The sequence below is a fragment of the Chaetura pelagica genome, unplaced genomic scaffold (assembly GCF_000747805.2).
Source record: "Chaetura pelagica isolate M959 unplaced genomic scaffold, ChaPel_1.0 scaffold169, whole genome shotgun sequence".
In the NCBI taxonomy this organism is placed as follows: Eukaryota; Metazoa; Chordata; class Aves; order Apodiformes; family Apodidae; genus Chaetura; species Chaetura pelagica.
Window position 1 is genome coordinate 103,594 of NW_009954616.1, and position 17,680 is coordinate 121,273.

The 17,680-nt window shown below is 37.6% G+C and overlaps 1 protein-coding gene across 1 annotated transcript in view; it reads left to right on the top strand.

The window, feature by feature from the left end:
• Positions 1–17,680, top strand: part of WDR41 (WD repeat domain 41) — a 38,263-nt gene that overhangs the window by 18,765 nt on the left and 1,818 nt on the right. The window contains exons 2-12 of the mRNA XM_010005551.1: positions 1,002–1,117; positions 6,136–6,184; positions 7,615–7,746; positions 8,100–8,162; positions 8,665–8,776; positions 10,136–10,198; positions 11,425–11,535; positions 12,255–12,439; positions 15,087–15,208; positions 16,188–16,276; positions 17,120–17,253. Of these exons, the coding sequence (XP_010003853.1) occupies positions 1,002–1,117; positions 6,136–6,184; positions 7,615–7,746; positions 8,100–8,162; positions 8,665–8,776; positions 10,136–10,198; positions 11,425–11,535; positions 12,255–12,439; positions 15,087–15,208; positions 16,188–16,276; positions 17,120–17,253 (1,176 nt within the window). The remainder of the gene's footprint in view (positions 1–1,001; positions 1,118–6,135; positions 6,185–7,614; positions 7,747–8,099; positions 8,163–8,664; positions 8,777–10,135; positions 10,199–11,424; positions 11,536–12,254; positions 12,440–15,086; positions 15,209–16,187; positions 16,277–17,119; positions 17,254–17,680) is intronic.

Sequence of the window (17,680 nt, forward strand, 5' to 3'; positions counted from 1 at the left end):
TATTCATTAACTTTGTCATTCTTAATTTCTGAAGAATAGTATCATAGTACCAATATGGAAGTAACAGAGAATAATTTCTTGTTTCTGCAAGAAAATATTGAAGCTTCAGAGGATAATGTTTGTCTTTCATGTAGGATTACCTGTCACATATGCTGCATGTTGTACAATATTCAGTAGTTACTGGTTTACTGTGTAGGTTCAGTTGAAGTTCTCAAAGAAAAGACTGTCCTGGAAGTAAGATGATATTGACTGTTGCATAAAATAAATCCAGAAGGAAGAAAGTGCTGTCTCTGAGATATTAATGAGCTATTTAGATATTATTATTATTATTTTTAACTATGTCTAATAGCAAGTTGCTCCAGAATGTGGAAGACCTTAAATACAAAAAAGTTGTCTTCTGTTGAAACAAGCTGATGATTTGGATTAGCAGAACTATTGTGCCTTGAAACTGCAGTCATATGCAATATTTTACTGACCTTTCCTGGTATTTTGTGAATAGAGTCCAGTGAATGACTTACATATTATGTAACAGAGCAGCAGTTATTCTTATTTATTTTAAGTAAGTAATTTGTATATAGGGTTTTAACATATGAGAGGTTCACAGACATGTCAAAGAGATGTAAGTTAATGAAAAACTGAATGTTTGGTGAATTGAATAATGAAGCTGGCTCCACATGAAAGCCAATGACGAAACTGGGTTTTCTTCTTGCTGTGTCAGTGCTTAAAGCAGTACAAAATGCTTTTGTTAAACAGTAAATGCTATATTATGTTTTTAAACACCTGCTACATAAAGAAAGATACTATTTACTTTAAATGTTAATATATTATTTTTTGTAATGGTTTTTAATAAGGCAAAAAGATACTACAGAAATTTAATTTAACTTCAAATAGAATTATGCAATGACATGGGTCTATATGTGGGTTGTTAGACATTGCAAAGACCTGGTGAAATAATTATGTCAGTAGAAAATAAAATCTAATTCCTTTTTTATTAATTTTAGAAATCATCTGTACAGACAATTGGTGAAGAACAAACACAGAATCCTTACACGGAGCTCCTTGTGTTGAAAGGCCATCAAGATATAGTACGATTTCTAGTACAAATAGATGATTGCAGGTATGAAATTGCATTTTAGATTGTTTCTTTGGCAACACTTCAGGAAGTATTTAAAAATACTACTACATTTTCAAAAATAATCTTTATTTTTGGTGGAGGAGGAAATGAAAAAAGTCAAGGGGTGAACACTCCCTTTTTTTGGTACTATATCTTTTGGCTTCTCTTTTCAGTTATACTTCCATGGGAAAATAATGGTGATGGGATTACATTTCTTGGTACAATTTTTTTTGTTTGAAAGCCTTAAGCTCTTCCAGTCCTTCTTCTGTCAGTTCCTCATCTGAATGTTCCTTTCTGTACCTGTATACACACACTTTTCTCCCAGAACAATATGCAGTAATGTCAGCTCTGTTCTTAGTGGATACATGTGTTTTATGTTTTTGAATTGAGAACAGTGGTTTTGGTCCTACAAAAGAATGTAATAGACTGGTACAGATACACTGTAGCTATTGAACATGACATTTCAACAATATTGAATGTTGCTGTTCCTTTCCAGTCTTTTGTTACACTTTATTCTGAAACTCTAGAGCTGAATTCACTTGAGCTTTAGTAAACACAACTCTTTCCTGAACTTCTCAAATTGTGAAATTTTTGCCACTGTATTCAGAATGACTACTTACTAAAATTCAAAATATGCCTAATCTCTGCTTTATGTATCTCCTCCAATTTGATCTTGTTCAACTTGCTGCACTTCTTTGAAATCCGACAGTTCCTTTGTTTCTCTCTTCCAGTTTTTAGCTCTGTGCACTTTTTATGTGTATTCCCTGGCAGTCTTTATCTGTTCTGTTCTTAGATCCTTGTAGCTAGGTCCAACTTTATTGCAAACTCTGAGGACAGAGTTATCTAAAAACTGGAAAACTGATTATTAAGCAGAAGTGAAGTCACTAGATTTAAAATTGTTACTTTGGAAGTGTGTCTGAGAGAATGAATTATGATCGTTTTATGCTATTACCTGGCTTCTAGCCTAGTTTTTTATAATTAGCCTTGCATGTTGTCTAACTTAATGTAATTCTGCAAGAGAGGAAATATTTATCTGCCATGTAAGTAAGATTGTGAAGCCTTCAGTTAATAGTTAACATAGTGACTCTTGGCTGATGTGGAGGAATAAGTAGGAAACCTTTAAGAACTTAAGTAATATGCAAGAGTCTCTGTGTTAAGGAGTTGTAGTAGTTTTTTATCTCTTATGAATTAGGCACAGAAGGGGATTTCTAATATATCCATCAATAAACTACACAAGGTTAACATGAGTAAGAATACATTTATATCCTTGCAGTGTGCAGCAGGTCCATTGTGAAAGAAAGTTTTCTCCCTCCCTATGCACAGTGTTAAAGCAGGTGGTCTCTTCCAAATTTGGAATGCCTGCAGAATCTTATTTTCTAATAATTTTGTAAATATATGAGTACATATTGAGTATTGCATCTGGGGAAGAACAGGCCCATGTACCAGTGCAGGCTAGAGGCTGACCTGCTGGAGAGCAGTGTAGGAGAAAGGGACCTGGAGGTCCTGGTGGACAGGAGGATGACCATGAGCCAGCAACGTGCCTTTGTGGCCAAGAAGGCCAATGGCATCCTGGGCTGCATTAGAAAGGGTGTGGTTAGTAGGTCAAGGGAGGTTCTCCTCCCCCTCTATTCTGCCTTGGTGAGGCCGCATCTGGAGTATTGTGTCCAGTTCTGGCCCCCTCAGTTCAAGAAGGACAAGGAACTGCTTGAGAGAGTCCAGCACAGAGCCACAAAGATGATGGAGTGGAACATCTCCCTGATGAGGAAAGGCTGAGGGAGCTGGGTCTCTTTAGCTTGGAGGAAACTGAAGGGCGAGCTCGTCAATGTTTACAAATATGTTAAGGGCAGGTGTCAGGACGATGGAACCAGGCTTTTTCAGTGATGACCAGTGATAGGACAAGGGGTAATGGGTGCAAACTGAAGCATAGAAGGTTCCATGTGAATATCAGGAAGAACTTATTTCCTGTGAGAGTGACAGAGCACTGGAACACGCTGCCCAGAGAGGTTGTGGAGTCTCCTTCACTGGAGACATTCAGAAGCCTCCTGGACGTGTTCCTGTGTGATGTGCTCTGGGTGATCCTGCTCTGGCAGGGGGGTTGGACTGAAGGTCCCCTCCAGCCCCCTAAGATTCTGTGACATACGAATTTCACTGTAGACACCATGGAGAATTTATAGTTGTCATTTTTCATTCTTAATGTCATGAATATATATGTCAGAAGAGTTACATGCAATACTATAAAATTTGTTGTTTTGCATTATAGCAATCAATCAGAAGATTCATATAAAAATAGAAAAATCTTGTGGGGTTTCTTTCATTTTTTTTTCTTTTCCAAACACGTTATTAAAAATGCCTTTCCACAAAGTATTTTTTTCCCAAAACACATGCACAATAAATGCAATTGATCCTTATAGAAATTCCAGAGTATTCTTATTTTGTGTGCACTGTCTGATGCGAAGAAATCTTTTTACTATTTTGAGCTTCCTTGTATGGCAGCAGGTAAATGATTGAAGCTAAACTAATGATAATCAGTGTAAAACTTAAGAGCTGGGTGGCCACATTGATGACAGCTTATAAAATAGGATATGGATAAGGAGTAGGTTATATAGCTGGTTAATATTCTGAGAGTTTGAGGAATTTAATAGAGTCGCTTCACTGGACAGTGATTTTAAGTTTTTATTTATCATGAATATGGTAGTTTCTGGATTGTTAAACAGCTGATATTTTTCACTTGATTCTTTTCAATAAAATTAGTATTGTTACTTAGCTTCTCATATGTTTTTATTTAGTGTCTGTAGGTATTCCATTGTGTGCTTTTTGTCAACTGTTGTAAGGCAAGTTTCACGCTTCAGGTCTTTGGATAATATCTTATTGAGAATTTTGCAGAAGGATTTTCTTGTTTTCTCAGTGGCTCAGCTAAAACCAGTGAGTGGAAAATTTTCTCAGATTGGTTTTTGAAGATACTAAATAAATCCTGTATAAATGTAACAGAAAGCTGGGTTTTTTTTCTTCTTTTCTCTTGTACTTCTTGAACATGGAGTAAGGGTCATATTGATTGGAAGATCGCTAAAGAAGGCCAAACCTCAGCAAGAGACTTCCAAAAAAGGGTCTGAAATAAGATTGCATGTAATACCTCTAGCATTTGACACATTAAACTTAACAGAGTTCATAACACATTATAACAATAGCTTTTTTTGTTGCTCATTTGACTGTTCTTTGCTTCTTCAGGAAACAGACAGGGTTACAGATAATGGTGATAACTGGAAAAGAATCAGGTGACCCCTGAGCCTCCACCTTGGTGAACAGAATGTAACTGTAGGATAACTGACGCTACAATAAACCTTTATATTTAAACAGAAATCCTGGTTAGAAAATCACAAAAAAAACAGGACTTTCTTGCACATAGTACAAATCTTAGTTCTCTAACTATTAACTGTTTATTAACCCTTGGTGAAGGTTTAAAGCAAAAGGAAAATTTTAGAAGGTAGGTGTATTTACAAGTAACAACTGAATACAGTTTTATGTGGAAGGCCATGCTTCTGTTGCACGCTTTCTCAACTCAGGATCTGCCTTTACTGGGATAGCTGGGATGTGTGCTTCAGCTACAATGTGGCAGTGGTGTTGGTAAAGGGCAAATGTAGAGAAACTCACTCTAGCTCAGGGAAAAAGACTGAATTTAGGTCAGACTTTCTTAAAGTGGGATTAAAGTGTTGTGGTTTAGGCCCAGCCAACAACAAAGGACCATGCTGCTGCTCACTCACCCCTCCCCAACTGTGGGATGAGGAGGAGAAGAATCCATCTATAAGCTCATGGGTTGAGACAAGAACAAGGAGGATTCACTCACTGTTTATGGTCAAGGGTAAAACAGACTCACCTTGGGGAAAAAAATAATTTATCACTAATCAAATGCAAACAGGACAGAGACAAAACAAAACCAGATCTTAAATACCTTACCCCACCCCTCCTTTCTTCCTGGACCCAAATTACTTTGTTCCCAATTTCTCTACCTCCTTCCCCCCAGCGGTAGAGGGGGACAGGGAATAGGGGTTAGAGTCAGTCCATCACATGTTTATCACAGTGAGGAGGATTCCTCACAGTCTTTCCCTCCTTCACTGCAGAGTCTGTCCCATGGGATAAAGTCCTTCATGACTCTCTCCCTTCTGAGCACCTCCCATGAGGTACAGTCCCTCAAGAACAGACTGTTCCAGTGCAGGCTTCCCACAGAGTCACAGCATGCTTTGGGAACAGTCATCCCCCTTGGCATGAGGACCTTCACTGGTGCAGGTCTGCATCTGCTCCAGCTTGGTCCTTTAGGGGTTGCTCCACTGTGCTTCTCCGTGTGCTTCTCCATGTGCTTCAGGGGGACCTCTGCCATGTCACCACAGGCTGCGGGGGAACCTCTGCTTGGGCACTTCCTCCCCATTCTTCCTTACTGGCCTTGTACCTCCACTTTGGCATTGCTCTCACCATTGCTCTCCCCTCTGCTCTTCATCTCCCTCACTCCACTGCTCTCAGGTCTTAAATCAACTTGTTTCCCCTTCTTTAGTATGCTAATCGCAGAGGCACATTCATGGCCTTGATGGGCTTCACCTCAGCCAGTGGTGTGGCCAGAGTTTTTGGAGCCAGGAGAGCTTTCAGGAGCCATCCTTAGGGTCCCTTCTCCTGCTACCAACACCATGCCACACCAACCCAGCACAACATTCTAATAGGAATGTGGTTTTCTCCTCATATAGCACACCCTCCAGCTGGATTTTTAGGAGAAATCAAATTTAGCACATTAAATGCATTCTCTTTAGGAGTTCTTTTAAGCCACAGTTTAAAGTATCATGATAAGTACTGGTCTTCTCTACTCATGAACTGAACTCAGATATATGCATTGTAACTTGTTACATGTCTCGCTCTCAGTTGATTCTGGCTAACAGGATTTGATTTTAGGGTTTACTGTTATTTGTGGGATTCTTTAAAGTCAGAGTCTGATACAACCTGTATTTATTTATTTTATTTCTTTTAAAACTTCATTTCAGGTTTGCCTCTGCAGGAGATGATGGAATCATATTTCTGTGGAATGCTCAGGTTGGCTTTTTTTATTTGGGTTAGCTTGTGTGCTCTGGAGCACACAATTGGAAATGTCTAGTAGCAAAAAAAGCAGAATAAATATATTTGCTGCAGAGCTGCTGTTTGAAAATGTAGAAATGGAAAGAGTCTCTCAAATGTTAGTTTAAAAAGAAGAGCTAAGGAGCAGAAGTTGTGTGAACTCAAGAGAACAGTATTTTAAAATTTAGAAGTCCTGCACTTCGGTCACAACAATGCCCAGCAGCACTACAGGCTTGGGCAGGAGTGGCTGGAGAGCTGCCCAGCAGAGAGGGACCTGGAGATGCTGATTGACAGCTGAACATGAGCCAGCAGTGTGCCTAGGTGGCCAAGAAGGCCAGTGCCATCCTGGCCTGCATCAGGAATAGTGTGGCCAGCAGGAGAGGTGATTGTGCCCCTGTACTCATCACTGGTGAGGACACACCTGGAGTGCTGTGTCCAGTTCTGGGCCCCTCACTACAAGGACACTGAGGTGCTGGAGCGAATCTAGAGAAGAGCAATGAAGCTAGTGAAAGGTCTGGAGAGCAAGCCCTATGAGGAGCAGCTAAGGGTACTGGGATTGTTTAGTTTGAAGAAGAGGAGGCTGAAGGGAGACCTCATTGCTCTCTACAACTACCTGGAAGGAGGTTGTAGGGAAGTGGGAGTTGGCCTCTTCTCCCAAGTGAATAATGACAGGATGAGAGGAAATAGCCTGAAGCTGCACCACAGGAGGCTTAGACTGGGTATTGGAAAGAATTTCTTTACTGAAAGAGTGGTTGGACAGTGGAACAGGCTGCCCAGGGAGGTGGTGGAGTCACCATCCCTGCAAGTGTTTAAAAGAAGTATAGATGTAGTGCTTAGCGAGGTGATTTAAGCATTTAATGGATAGATTAGGTTATGGGGGGGGGATTTAGGTTGTGATTGGACTTGATGATCTTTGAAGTCTTTTCCAATCAGGATGATTCTCTGGTTCTGTGATACATACTAAATAAAGCTGCCAGGAAATTGGCAGTACTGAATTTATCATAAAGATCAAGTTTTTCTAATAATTAAAATTTAATAAAATTAATTTCTCAAGAGAGGGTTGTCAACAAATTTGCATTACTGAAGTATCTGTTAAAAAAGGTGAATGGCAAATATTTTCATTAAAATGAGATGAGTTTAATACAGAAGTTCTTAAGGTCTTGTAGAGGATTTATTTTTTTTCACTCTTAATTTTTAGTATGTGATAACTCATACTTACTCTTAGTATGTCATTTAACTCAGGGTAAAATCTTGAAGTATTGGAGGCTGTAAGAAGTAAATCCATAAATTACTTCAGAAAGGGAGATTTTAGACTCCAGGAATTCTTGCTTTCAGAAATTATTTGGTACCTATGCTGCAACAGGCATTTCCAAATTTTACTCACAGTTTTCCATGTTTTTGTTTTTCAGACTGGAGAAAAAATTCTTGAACTTCGTGGACACACACACAAGATAACAGCTATAGCACCATTTTCTTCGTCAGATGCTTCTGAAGAAAAAAAACATCTTATTTTAACAGCATCGGCTGATAGAACAGTTATTGTATCCCTTGATCCGGAGATGATTCAAATTTCTATGGGTTTTTAGTTGGTTTTTACTTCTAAAGGTAGCATTGAGATAGGCTGAAGGTTATGTAAATTTATTGGCAGATAATATCTAGTAGGTATAATTGGTTTTCCCTGGGATTTTACTAGTTACTGCTCACAAGTAGACAGAATCCTTGCAACAAAAATGAATCCAGAATAGACCTTTATTAATATGTTATTTACTGGGAAGACTGTCACGGTTCAAAAGACCAAGTTTCTGCATACCTATTTCCCAATCTGTCATTTAGATATAAACACAGCAGTTATAATATATTAAAACCTTTCAGTTTCCTTAATGAATGAAGTCAGGTTTGGGACTGCACTAGTGGCAAACAGGTTCAAAAAGTGTCATGTTTCCATTCTACTGTAAAGGTAAGCTGAGAAGACCCTTGGTATGTCAGTTGTTTTGTTGTATATGAGAATCTATTATGGATGGATGATGAGCCATATAGGCAGGTGTGTTAAAATAAGCAACAGTGTGTGGTTTAAGAACAGGTGCATAATGAGTGGCTGAGAGGGAACGCAATTCTTTGTTTTTGGTAGTCTTAATGCCTCTGTTCTCTTTTTCAAAGGATGTAGAACAGAGGTAATTCTGTGGCTTGGTTTTCTTACTGTCTTAGAAAAGGCAAACTTCAGTCAAACAAGCTCATGGCTGTTAACAATAGAAGAAAATAACTGCAAAATCAGTTTGTTGTTGTTGATGGAAAAATGTATCAGTGTATGCAATTAGACCTGTATTTCTCACGAAAGTGACACCCTAATACTGTATTTCATAGTATTTAGACCTTTATCTAGCTAAAGCTTGTGATCATTTTACTGAGAAATTCCCTGTAGAACTTTTGGAAGGAGAATATATCTGATTTTTGTTCTGCAGTGTTTGACAGTTCTTCAAAGACTGGATGTATGGTTGTCTGGAGGGAGTGATCTATGTGTTTGGAACCGAAAATTAGATCTCTTGTGTAAGACCAGTCATCTTACTGATGCAGGTAAAAATGTAAATGGCTCATTATAGCTGTTGAAGTGCAAGTAAAATGAATCTGTATAATGATGCAAAACCAACTTGGCAAATTCTCTTTCATTCTAACGATAACATTATTTATTAGAGCCACTCTATTTTTCAAATATCAGACTTAATATTCAGAATTAAGACTGCTCTTGATCGCTTGTGCTGTGTGAATTTTAGAATATGTCAAATCTCAGTAGCCTTTACATTAGCTTGGATTTATAGGGCTAGAGCTTGGATGCAGATTTATGTGTTTGCTGTAATGTGGACCAAATCCTTTGACTGGCTTTCTCTCTGAGTGAGTGGGAGTTATACTATTCCTAAGTAAAGGCTTTCTAGTAGTTCAGCAGTAAATATTTATTTTTGTTATTAAGAATCAGTACTTTTGATGTAGAAAATGCAGGTTTGATAGAAGTACAGTAAATCTAATCAGATCTCAATGTTAATCATGCCTTTCTATTAATAAGCTTGTATATTATCTGTCCATGTGAAGAAAATGGTTGCATTTTATTGCCATACTTTACAAAGATACTTATAAAGCTGAGAATCAAATTCAAATTTGGAACCAATATTTTCTTTATTTCTGTCACAGAATGGAGTAGTTCTAGACAAAATATTTTGAATCTTTGAGTGTATTAGTACTTCTGTTGTTTCACTACAAAGTATCCTGCCAAGTATCAGTTGTAAGTGGTGATGTAGTGCTTAGTGTGAGGTGCTATTGAAACTTATGTAAAAGGAATCAGTGGGGTTTGCAGCATGGATCCTCTGTTCCCACCTCATCTCTTGCTTCCTTTGAGGGAAAAGAGGCAGATTGCTTATTGATGGGGGAATTTTCCTTCAGCGGTCTAACAGCACAGACTGGGGGAGTTCTGTGCAGGATAAAGGCAGAGTAGCAGCAAGCTGGACATTTTATTTTGTGCCCTGTTCTTTGGCTGGCTCTGCACGGTATCATGCATACTGTGGTAGTATCAGTATCTAATAGTTTTGGTACTGCATGTGTTAGGAATCTCAATAGTTGCCACAGTGTACTTAATATTGTCCAGCATTAGGACATAAACAACAGTATACAGAACAAAAAGATTATTAATTCTCAGCTTCACCTCAAGTTTGACGTTCAGGATTCTGCTGGATACAGGACCAAAACTGCTGACTGCCTTCATCTGAGGTGTCTCTTAAATTCCAATACTGTTTAGCTTTTACTTCAATATACTTTTATTTTGACAATAACTCATAAGTGGAAGGAAGACTAAGAAGAATTTTATTAATAACAAATTAGCAATTTGCTGTTTGTTTGTGACCTATAAATATCCTTTTCTCCCCTATCTCCTGAATTTTCTTAAAGGGGTCAGTGCTTTGGTTGAACTGCCTAAAAATTGTGTCGCGGCAGCTGTTGGCAAAGAGTTAAGTGAGTATGTTGCATTTTTATTAGATGTTCTATTCTTATATAACACCTGCTTACAAAATATATATATAAAGAGCATGCTGCTGGAATTGTATAAAAAGAGTAAAAGCTATTAGGATGTGATTAGCAACCTTCTCTGTTTTTTCCTTATTTGAAAAAGAGGCAGACAATGCTAATATCATTTGGGAATTTTGGTGCGATCTGCATAACAAAACTTCTGTGTTCTGTTATTTTTATTACTTTTATTGCCACCTGTCCAGATCTGATTATGGAAATATACATTTGTCCTTCTGGAAAACATCTGACTCCGTTATCTGAACTGTAAGGTCCGAGGCTTCTCTGGAGCCTCCTTACCAGATTGTCAGGAGTATGAGATACTGCTGATCTCATTGTACTGTCCAAAGCTATAGTGGGACAGTATGGTGATTTCAGTTGCTCACTTGGAGACAGGGTTTTCTCTGTATGCAAACTGTATTATCAGCTGTTAGTCAGTGGAGGATCTTTTAGATAAGAATGTTCCATACAATTACTGACATTTCAAAATATGGAAAAAAAAATTCAGGAGGAAAAGTATGTCACTGAATCAGCAAAACAACAGACTTTGCTCAATATGGTTAAACACTTAGCAGAAATATAGCAATTTGATATTCTGATCAAAGAATCAGAAGCAAATTAAAAATAGTCTTCTTGTGTTTAGACACTGCTGTACAATCTAAACTTCCACGTGAACTTCCCTCAGTTCTTTTTTAGTGTCCTTGAGATACCATAAAAATAAATTCCAGGGCTACTTAAAATGAAGTCTTAATTGCTGGAGATCTTGATTGCCTTACTAGAGGATATTGTATCCTTTTGAATAATAGTTTTCAGTCAGATGAGCCCTTAAAGATGTTTCACTTTCAGCTTACTTTTCCCTAAGGATGTCTGATACATTTCACTTCTGCTTTCTCTAAGTTCTGATGTTCACCGATTCTCTGAATTTCAGAGTTACTAGTCTGAAGTTTTTTATCCTATAGTTGCTGTAGTAAGAGTGCTAAATAATAACACAAATAATTTATTCCTGTTGGTTTTTTTTTCATTGTTATGAATGGTGGTAAGCGACTTTGCACATCTTGTACTGTCTCCTGTATATTTTAGCTTCTGTCTTTCTGAAGATGATGTGTTTTATTTAGGCATAGCTACGGTTGTTTCCAAATGATAAAGCTTATTTCAACAAGTTGTCTATCTTTAAGTAATTTTTAGGTTGATTGCTTCTAATGATGTATCTGAAGGTTGGAATGTGCTTGAAGTAAAACGCCTTGCTGACCATCAGGATAATATTTTGTCATTAGTCAATGTCAATGGTAAGAGTTGTTTTTATAATGTTACTGTTTTTGTTATTTATCAGTGGGCTATTTCAACTTTGGAGGTTTTCTTGAGACCGAATCTTTAACTCAAGTGAACTTTGTGACTGGTAGATGTACCTTTTTGTGTAGTTGCAAAGGTAGTGAATTGTGAAAATATGACTTTATTTATAGATTAAGAGTGAAATGAAACTAGGCAGGTTATGATGTAGAAAAGGCACAAAAGAAGCAATGTCATTGGTGGGAATGGAACTCTAGAATGTCTTTCTGTTGAGAAAGCTTAAAAAGCTATTTTTTCTTGTTCCTTCTGATTCTTGAAATCGTATATACATTCGTTGGAATCGTGTCACATTTTTGCAGTTATAATCCTAAGGTAACTGAAAGTTCTGGGTGTGTGGATGTGGGCCCGCATATAGATCCATTATCCATCTGGAAGATGGTGCAATCTCTGCTGCTCATTAGGGCAATACTGAGCTATTACCTTTTTTATGTCTACTCTACTACAGGTATCAACCCCTTCTGCTTTCTACTAGTTTATCTCCTTTGCTTATCTGAGCTATGCTAGGTGATTAAATGTCTAGTCAGTTACATGCTCATGTGCTACATAGCTGCACTAAAAAATATGTTCTCTTAATTTCCTAGGGTTGTAATTTTGTGTGAAATTGAATTTTTTTTTTTTATCACATGATTTTGATATGTAGGGTTTTTCTTCCCTCTAGACTTGACTTTCGTGACAGGTTCTCATGTGGGTGAGTTAATAGTTTGGGATGCACTTGACTGGACAAAGCAAGCATCTGAGTGCAACTTCTGGGACTCTTGTGTTCATCCAGATGTACAGCCAGAAATAAAGTTATCCCAAAGCCCAAATGAAACGTCAATTCAGCACTTAACATCTGATGAGGAGGTAAAAACTTTAAACAGAATAAACTACTAAAAGTGAGCCAGCTTGACCTTACCACAGAAGGCCAAGTGTTCCGTGTTTTCGGTTTGCTTGTTTTAATATGAGAGGCTTCTTTAAAAAATACACAGCTGTATTTTTTTTGTACAATCAACACCTTTTATATAAAAATTTTGGTCATTGAGCTAACTGAAGGTTATAATGTATTGATGGGAACTAACATAATGGACTGTCACACCAGCATTTCATTTGACTGACCAAGATTTATTGGTTGTTTACAGTACCACTAGAGAAAAATAAACAGGAGCTGTGTGTTTTGATGGGATACATCTTTCATATTCTGTGGTTCTGGAAATGCAGTTTTCACAACAATGTACCTTCTGGACAGTTACAGCTGAGGGAACTATGAAGTACGTTAAAGAATAGGTGCATGTCTTAATAGCAAATAAGTACTGCTGCTTTTGTTCAAATGAGCTATACTCTGTTTTAAGGACAAATATGGGTCCAAAATCTGGTCTACTGTATTAATGCTTTGGAGAGAATCCAAGAGTTCTTGATCAGAATATTCAGGCAGAACCCAATTACTGTTCAGGAAATGCTACAATTCCTCAGGTCATTACTTACTTTTGTTTAATGTTACCAACTGTTATGGTTGGGGTACAATGGGATTCTGTTTTGGGTCCTGTAGACCCAATGCTGGGGAATGATTAAGAAAGGGATTAGTGGAAATGGATTCAGATACATGAACTATAACAAAATAAAAGCTGTGGAAAAGCCTGAATGTAGTCTGAGGGCTGATGCATTTGTGTGTTTGTGAAAACAGCATTCCTAAAACACTGGAGAGAGAGACACTGGGAGAAATGGAGAGGAAAGAGATGTAGTTGTCTCTGAAAATAGAATTTCCAGTGGTTTCCTTGTGGGTTCTAGAAGGAGCAAAGTGTGTGGCCTGTTCAAGAGAAGTTCTGTAGTTTGGCTTCACATTTTCACTTCCTGCTTGAAAGCTACACAAGATGAGTTTTAAGGGAGGGCAAAATAATTTTGGGAAGTTCAGAAGCAGTTAAACATTGAATGTGGAATCTGAGGCTGCTGAGGACTTTCTTCCATTCATGAAACAGAACTAAACAAATTGCTACAGAATTTTATTTATTTTGAGAGTTTTAAATGGTGGGAAGAAAAGGTGGTTCTACTGTTATGTCCTGAAATACCTTTAGGGCAGAGCTGTCTGTATTGTAAAGTTCCTACTTAGAAAGCAGTGAAAAAATGTGTTCTGATACTTAATTACTTTATTATTTGTTATCTAAAAGCAGAACACTGTTCTTCATCTAAAATAAAATGTTTTTTCAGTTAGGAACTTTGTCAGCAGGCTTGATAATTAAGTAGTTGGAGAAGATGCACTTGTCTAGTTTGAGCTTGTAGGCAAAACATAATTTAGAAACAAATGGAATAGTAAAGTTACAACAATACTAGGAAACAGTGCTAAGGAGTGTGTCTGTTCTCTGATACATGTATGAGTTTTGAAGTTGGCTGTTAAGGTAGGTGTACAATTTATGCTTCATCATCTGTTATTTTCTTCGGTTTGAGATAACCAGGGTTTTCCCAAGGTTAGTGCAAAAAAAACCAAAACAACAACCAACCAGCCAACCAAGAACAGAAAAGGTGATCTGTGAAAAATATCTTTTGCAAAGCTGTGAGACTATATGAAACTCAAAAGCCTGTTTCAAGGTGGAAGACTGTAAGGGCAATAAGGCTGAGCTGTAGGAATGAAATAGTGATGTTCAAGGCTACTGAATTCAGCCTCACATGAAAATAAGAAAATAATAAAATCAGGGTCTTCCTCCCCCTCCAATTTGTTAGAGAGCTAAATCTGAGCTTAGTCTCAGAGCTACTGGAGCTCTCATTACGAATATGAGTAAGAAAAAAACCCAACAAAACCAAACCAAAACAAAAAAAAAATAATGGAGAAAGTTCTGAGAGGTGTCAAAACATGATTGAAAACATGGTTGAATATATATAGGAAATCTTAGTCAGCAGCACTGGGTTACCAGCTTTACAAAATGTGCAGAAGTGTGTAGTGTGAGCTTGCTTATAAGACATTAATATTTGGGCTGTGTAGATGGAAGCAGGCCATTCAGGGAAAAGAACCAGCATACTGTGACCTAAACAAGGTATGTTCAAAACCCCACATATGTACTAATCGAAGTATTTTGCACTCCTCTGCTTAAGCAAGACCTCTATGTGCAGCTTCAGTTAAAATAAAATTTAAAAAAGGGCAAAAATGCAGAACAGTTTATTGTATTCTCAGTCCTTCTTCATAAGAGTATGTCAAAACACAGAGCATTATTTTAGTTATAAATTAAACATTATAAATGTTTAATTGCCGAAATGCAGATTAGACTGTAATTTACGGAATGAAAATATGGAAATGAAACAACTGCTTAGTATATAGGGAATATAGCTCCCATTTTCTCAAAAAAAATCAATTTTTTTTCTGTAATTGCTGGTTCCGTATGTTTGGGATAAAGTAACGTGAGGACAGAAACAAACTAGATAATGTGGCCTAGATGATGTCATAGTACTGCTGGAAATCCATTACACGCAGGCTGATCTTTCAGTATCTGTTTCTGTAAGTTGTTTCATTGAATTTTCTTTCCAGTGTGTGTTTGCTGCTATTGGGAAAGGCATATACGTATATAATCTTCAAATGAAGCGTGTGATTGCCTGCCAGAGAACTGCTCATGACTCCTCTGTATTGCACATTGAGAAGCTTCCAAACAGGTACGAGTCATGGTACATTTTGTTAATGCAGTAAAAAAATGCAGAAGTTGGAAGGGTGCCTAGAGGCAGTCTGCAAAGCTACATCTAATTTCTAGGGCAGGGATTTCATCTTTAGTTTGATCAGCTTTTATTAGATAGAGCTTGTTGATCTGATTTTTTTTTAAATGGATCATTTTAAGTCAGTGTGAAAAAACTATAAAGCAGTATGCTTGTGCACAGGCTTCGAGTGCAGTATCTTGGCTATTTTCAAAATCAGACTTGATAACGCACTTTTGTCTACACTGTGAATATATAGCTCCATGGCATTTTACTTCTATGAAGCAAAGGCCTGTAGCATATTCAGTAAATATTTTTTCACTGAATATTCTGTAACAATTTCCATGTCTTAATAAAAAAGAACAACTTCCAACCTTTGTTCACTAGTGCTGAATTCCTAGCTGGAACTTCTTTTAACAGACAAGTTGGACAAATTGTTACATATATATTCTAATAGTTGTGTTCTTAGATGCCTTTAAACTTGTTCAATGGAGCAAAACTATCAGAAGATAAAAGTTAGGGCCTTGATACTGTACATGCGTGTGCTATTCTAAATTGTTCTGAACATGTAACTAAAAGGAGTGTTTCCTTTTGTTGTTTTTCCATAATTGAAAATACACTTTTGCTTAATGAAAGTAAGCTTAGGGAAGCCAGTTAGTGGAACTGCATTCAGAGTCTAGTCTTGTTATTTTTTGAGTGATATGCTTTTCAAATGGGATTGAAAATGCTTTTTTTTTCCCACCTATTTTGCAAGTCTGTCATAGTTTGCCCTGCTACAAATGTACATTGTTTTGTATGGAACATCTGGATGTCTTGCTACATTTGAGAGTTCTAGCAAACTTGTGTAGAATATGAGGCACTTGGTGACTTTCATAGAAACATCACATAGAGGCTGGTACAGTCAAGTATCTGTGCTAGTTTTGCTTATCAGCCGTTTTTACAGGCAGCTGATCTCCTGTTCAGAAGATGGCAGTGTGCGCATTTGGGAGCTCCGAGAAAAGCAGCAGCTACCCGCTGAGCCAGTTCCAACAGGTTTGCTAGTTGGGGGGGGGGTGAAAAGAACAATTAAAACATAATATTCACCATATAGGAATAGAGTGGCTTACAGGCTTTGTAAGAGGAGCTAGTGTCTTATGTTCAACCAGCTGCTAGCAGCTATGGCAGGGAAACTGAAGAGCACATGGGGGTACAAGCTCTCCAAGGTCTGACACAGGAAGTTAAAAAGTCCAGCTGAAGCAGTTCAGTACTGTAAAGCTTATATAAAGTTTATAGTTGTATCAGCTGGTTTAACAAAAACTGTGACCTGTTCTGACAAACTCTGATCCACTTCTTCTACTGAATAGTGCTGAATCTTCTGCCATGCAGGAGCAAATAGTTGCAGGACCTTGTGTAGAAAGCTTAAGAGAAGTTTGCAGAAAAGCAGCTGGCACAAAAAACAAGCAGGACACACAAGAGAGAAACTAGCACCTCTTTTCTCTCCTCTTTGCAGAAGTAAGAGTTTAGGAGGACAGAGCAAAAGTAAACATCAGTGTCCTGCATCCGCCTTTGCTATTCAATTAGTTCATTTAGGCAGTCCTTGGATTTCTTGCTAAATCTGTACATTGTCTTATCCAGGTGAGTAATTCAACATGTCTAATTTACATCAAGTAAGGACAAAAGACAAAGTAGCTAGGTTTCCTTTTCCTCTCAAGGTGAACAATCCAAATGTAGAAATGCTGCACAGTACAGTGCTTCTGTCATTTTGCCACACAGATGGTCCTCCTTTTAGATTTTAAGTGACTTCTCGAGTTCTCTCTTGGCTAGAGAAAATAAATTGTGTTTGTGACTTTTGCTAAATTTAAAGATGTATGTTTGTTTGTTTGTTTGTTTTCCCAGGTTTTTTCAATATGTGGGGATTTGGAAGGTCTAACAAGCAAACTAACCAAGCTGCTAAGAAGATGCAGGAGAGTACACCTATGTATTTCTTGGAGCTGGTTGGTGATTTGATTGGTCATTCATCAGCAGTACAGGTAGGTGAGCTTTAGTAAGAATAAGTGCATTCCACTTACAAATGTAAATTTGCCAAAGATTCTTAAACAGCTGTTAGAGTGTCTGGTTCTGGAGGCTGTAATAACATATATTTTGTGGTATATATGAGAACAATAATACATGCTGACTTACAGTTCTAATGAGAGCTCAAACACTCACTGATGCCCAAGAATTGTGTGTGCAGATATATACAGATGTGCTACAGATAACCTGTATTTGGTTTCTTTATAGACTGCAAATAGTAAAGCTGGGAGCTGCATGTTTGTTCCAGATTTCATCTTAAGTTCACAATCTGAATAAAGTCTCATGTAAACCAAAAGTAATTCGGGAATTTCTTAGCCCTCTTTACTGTAAGCCTTAATGAGGCCTTTTAATTTTATTTCAGGCACCATTTGATGCTTCTGTCTT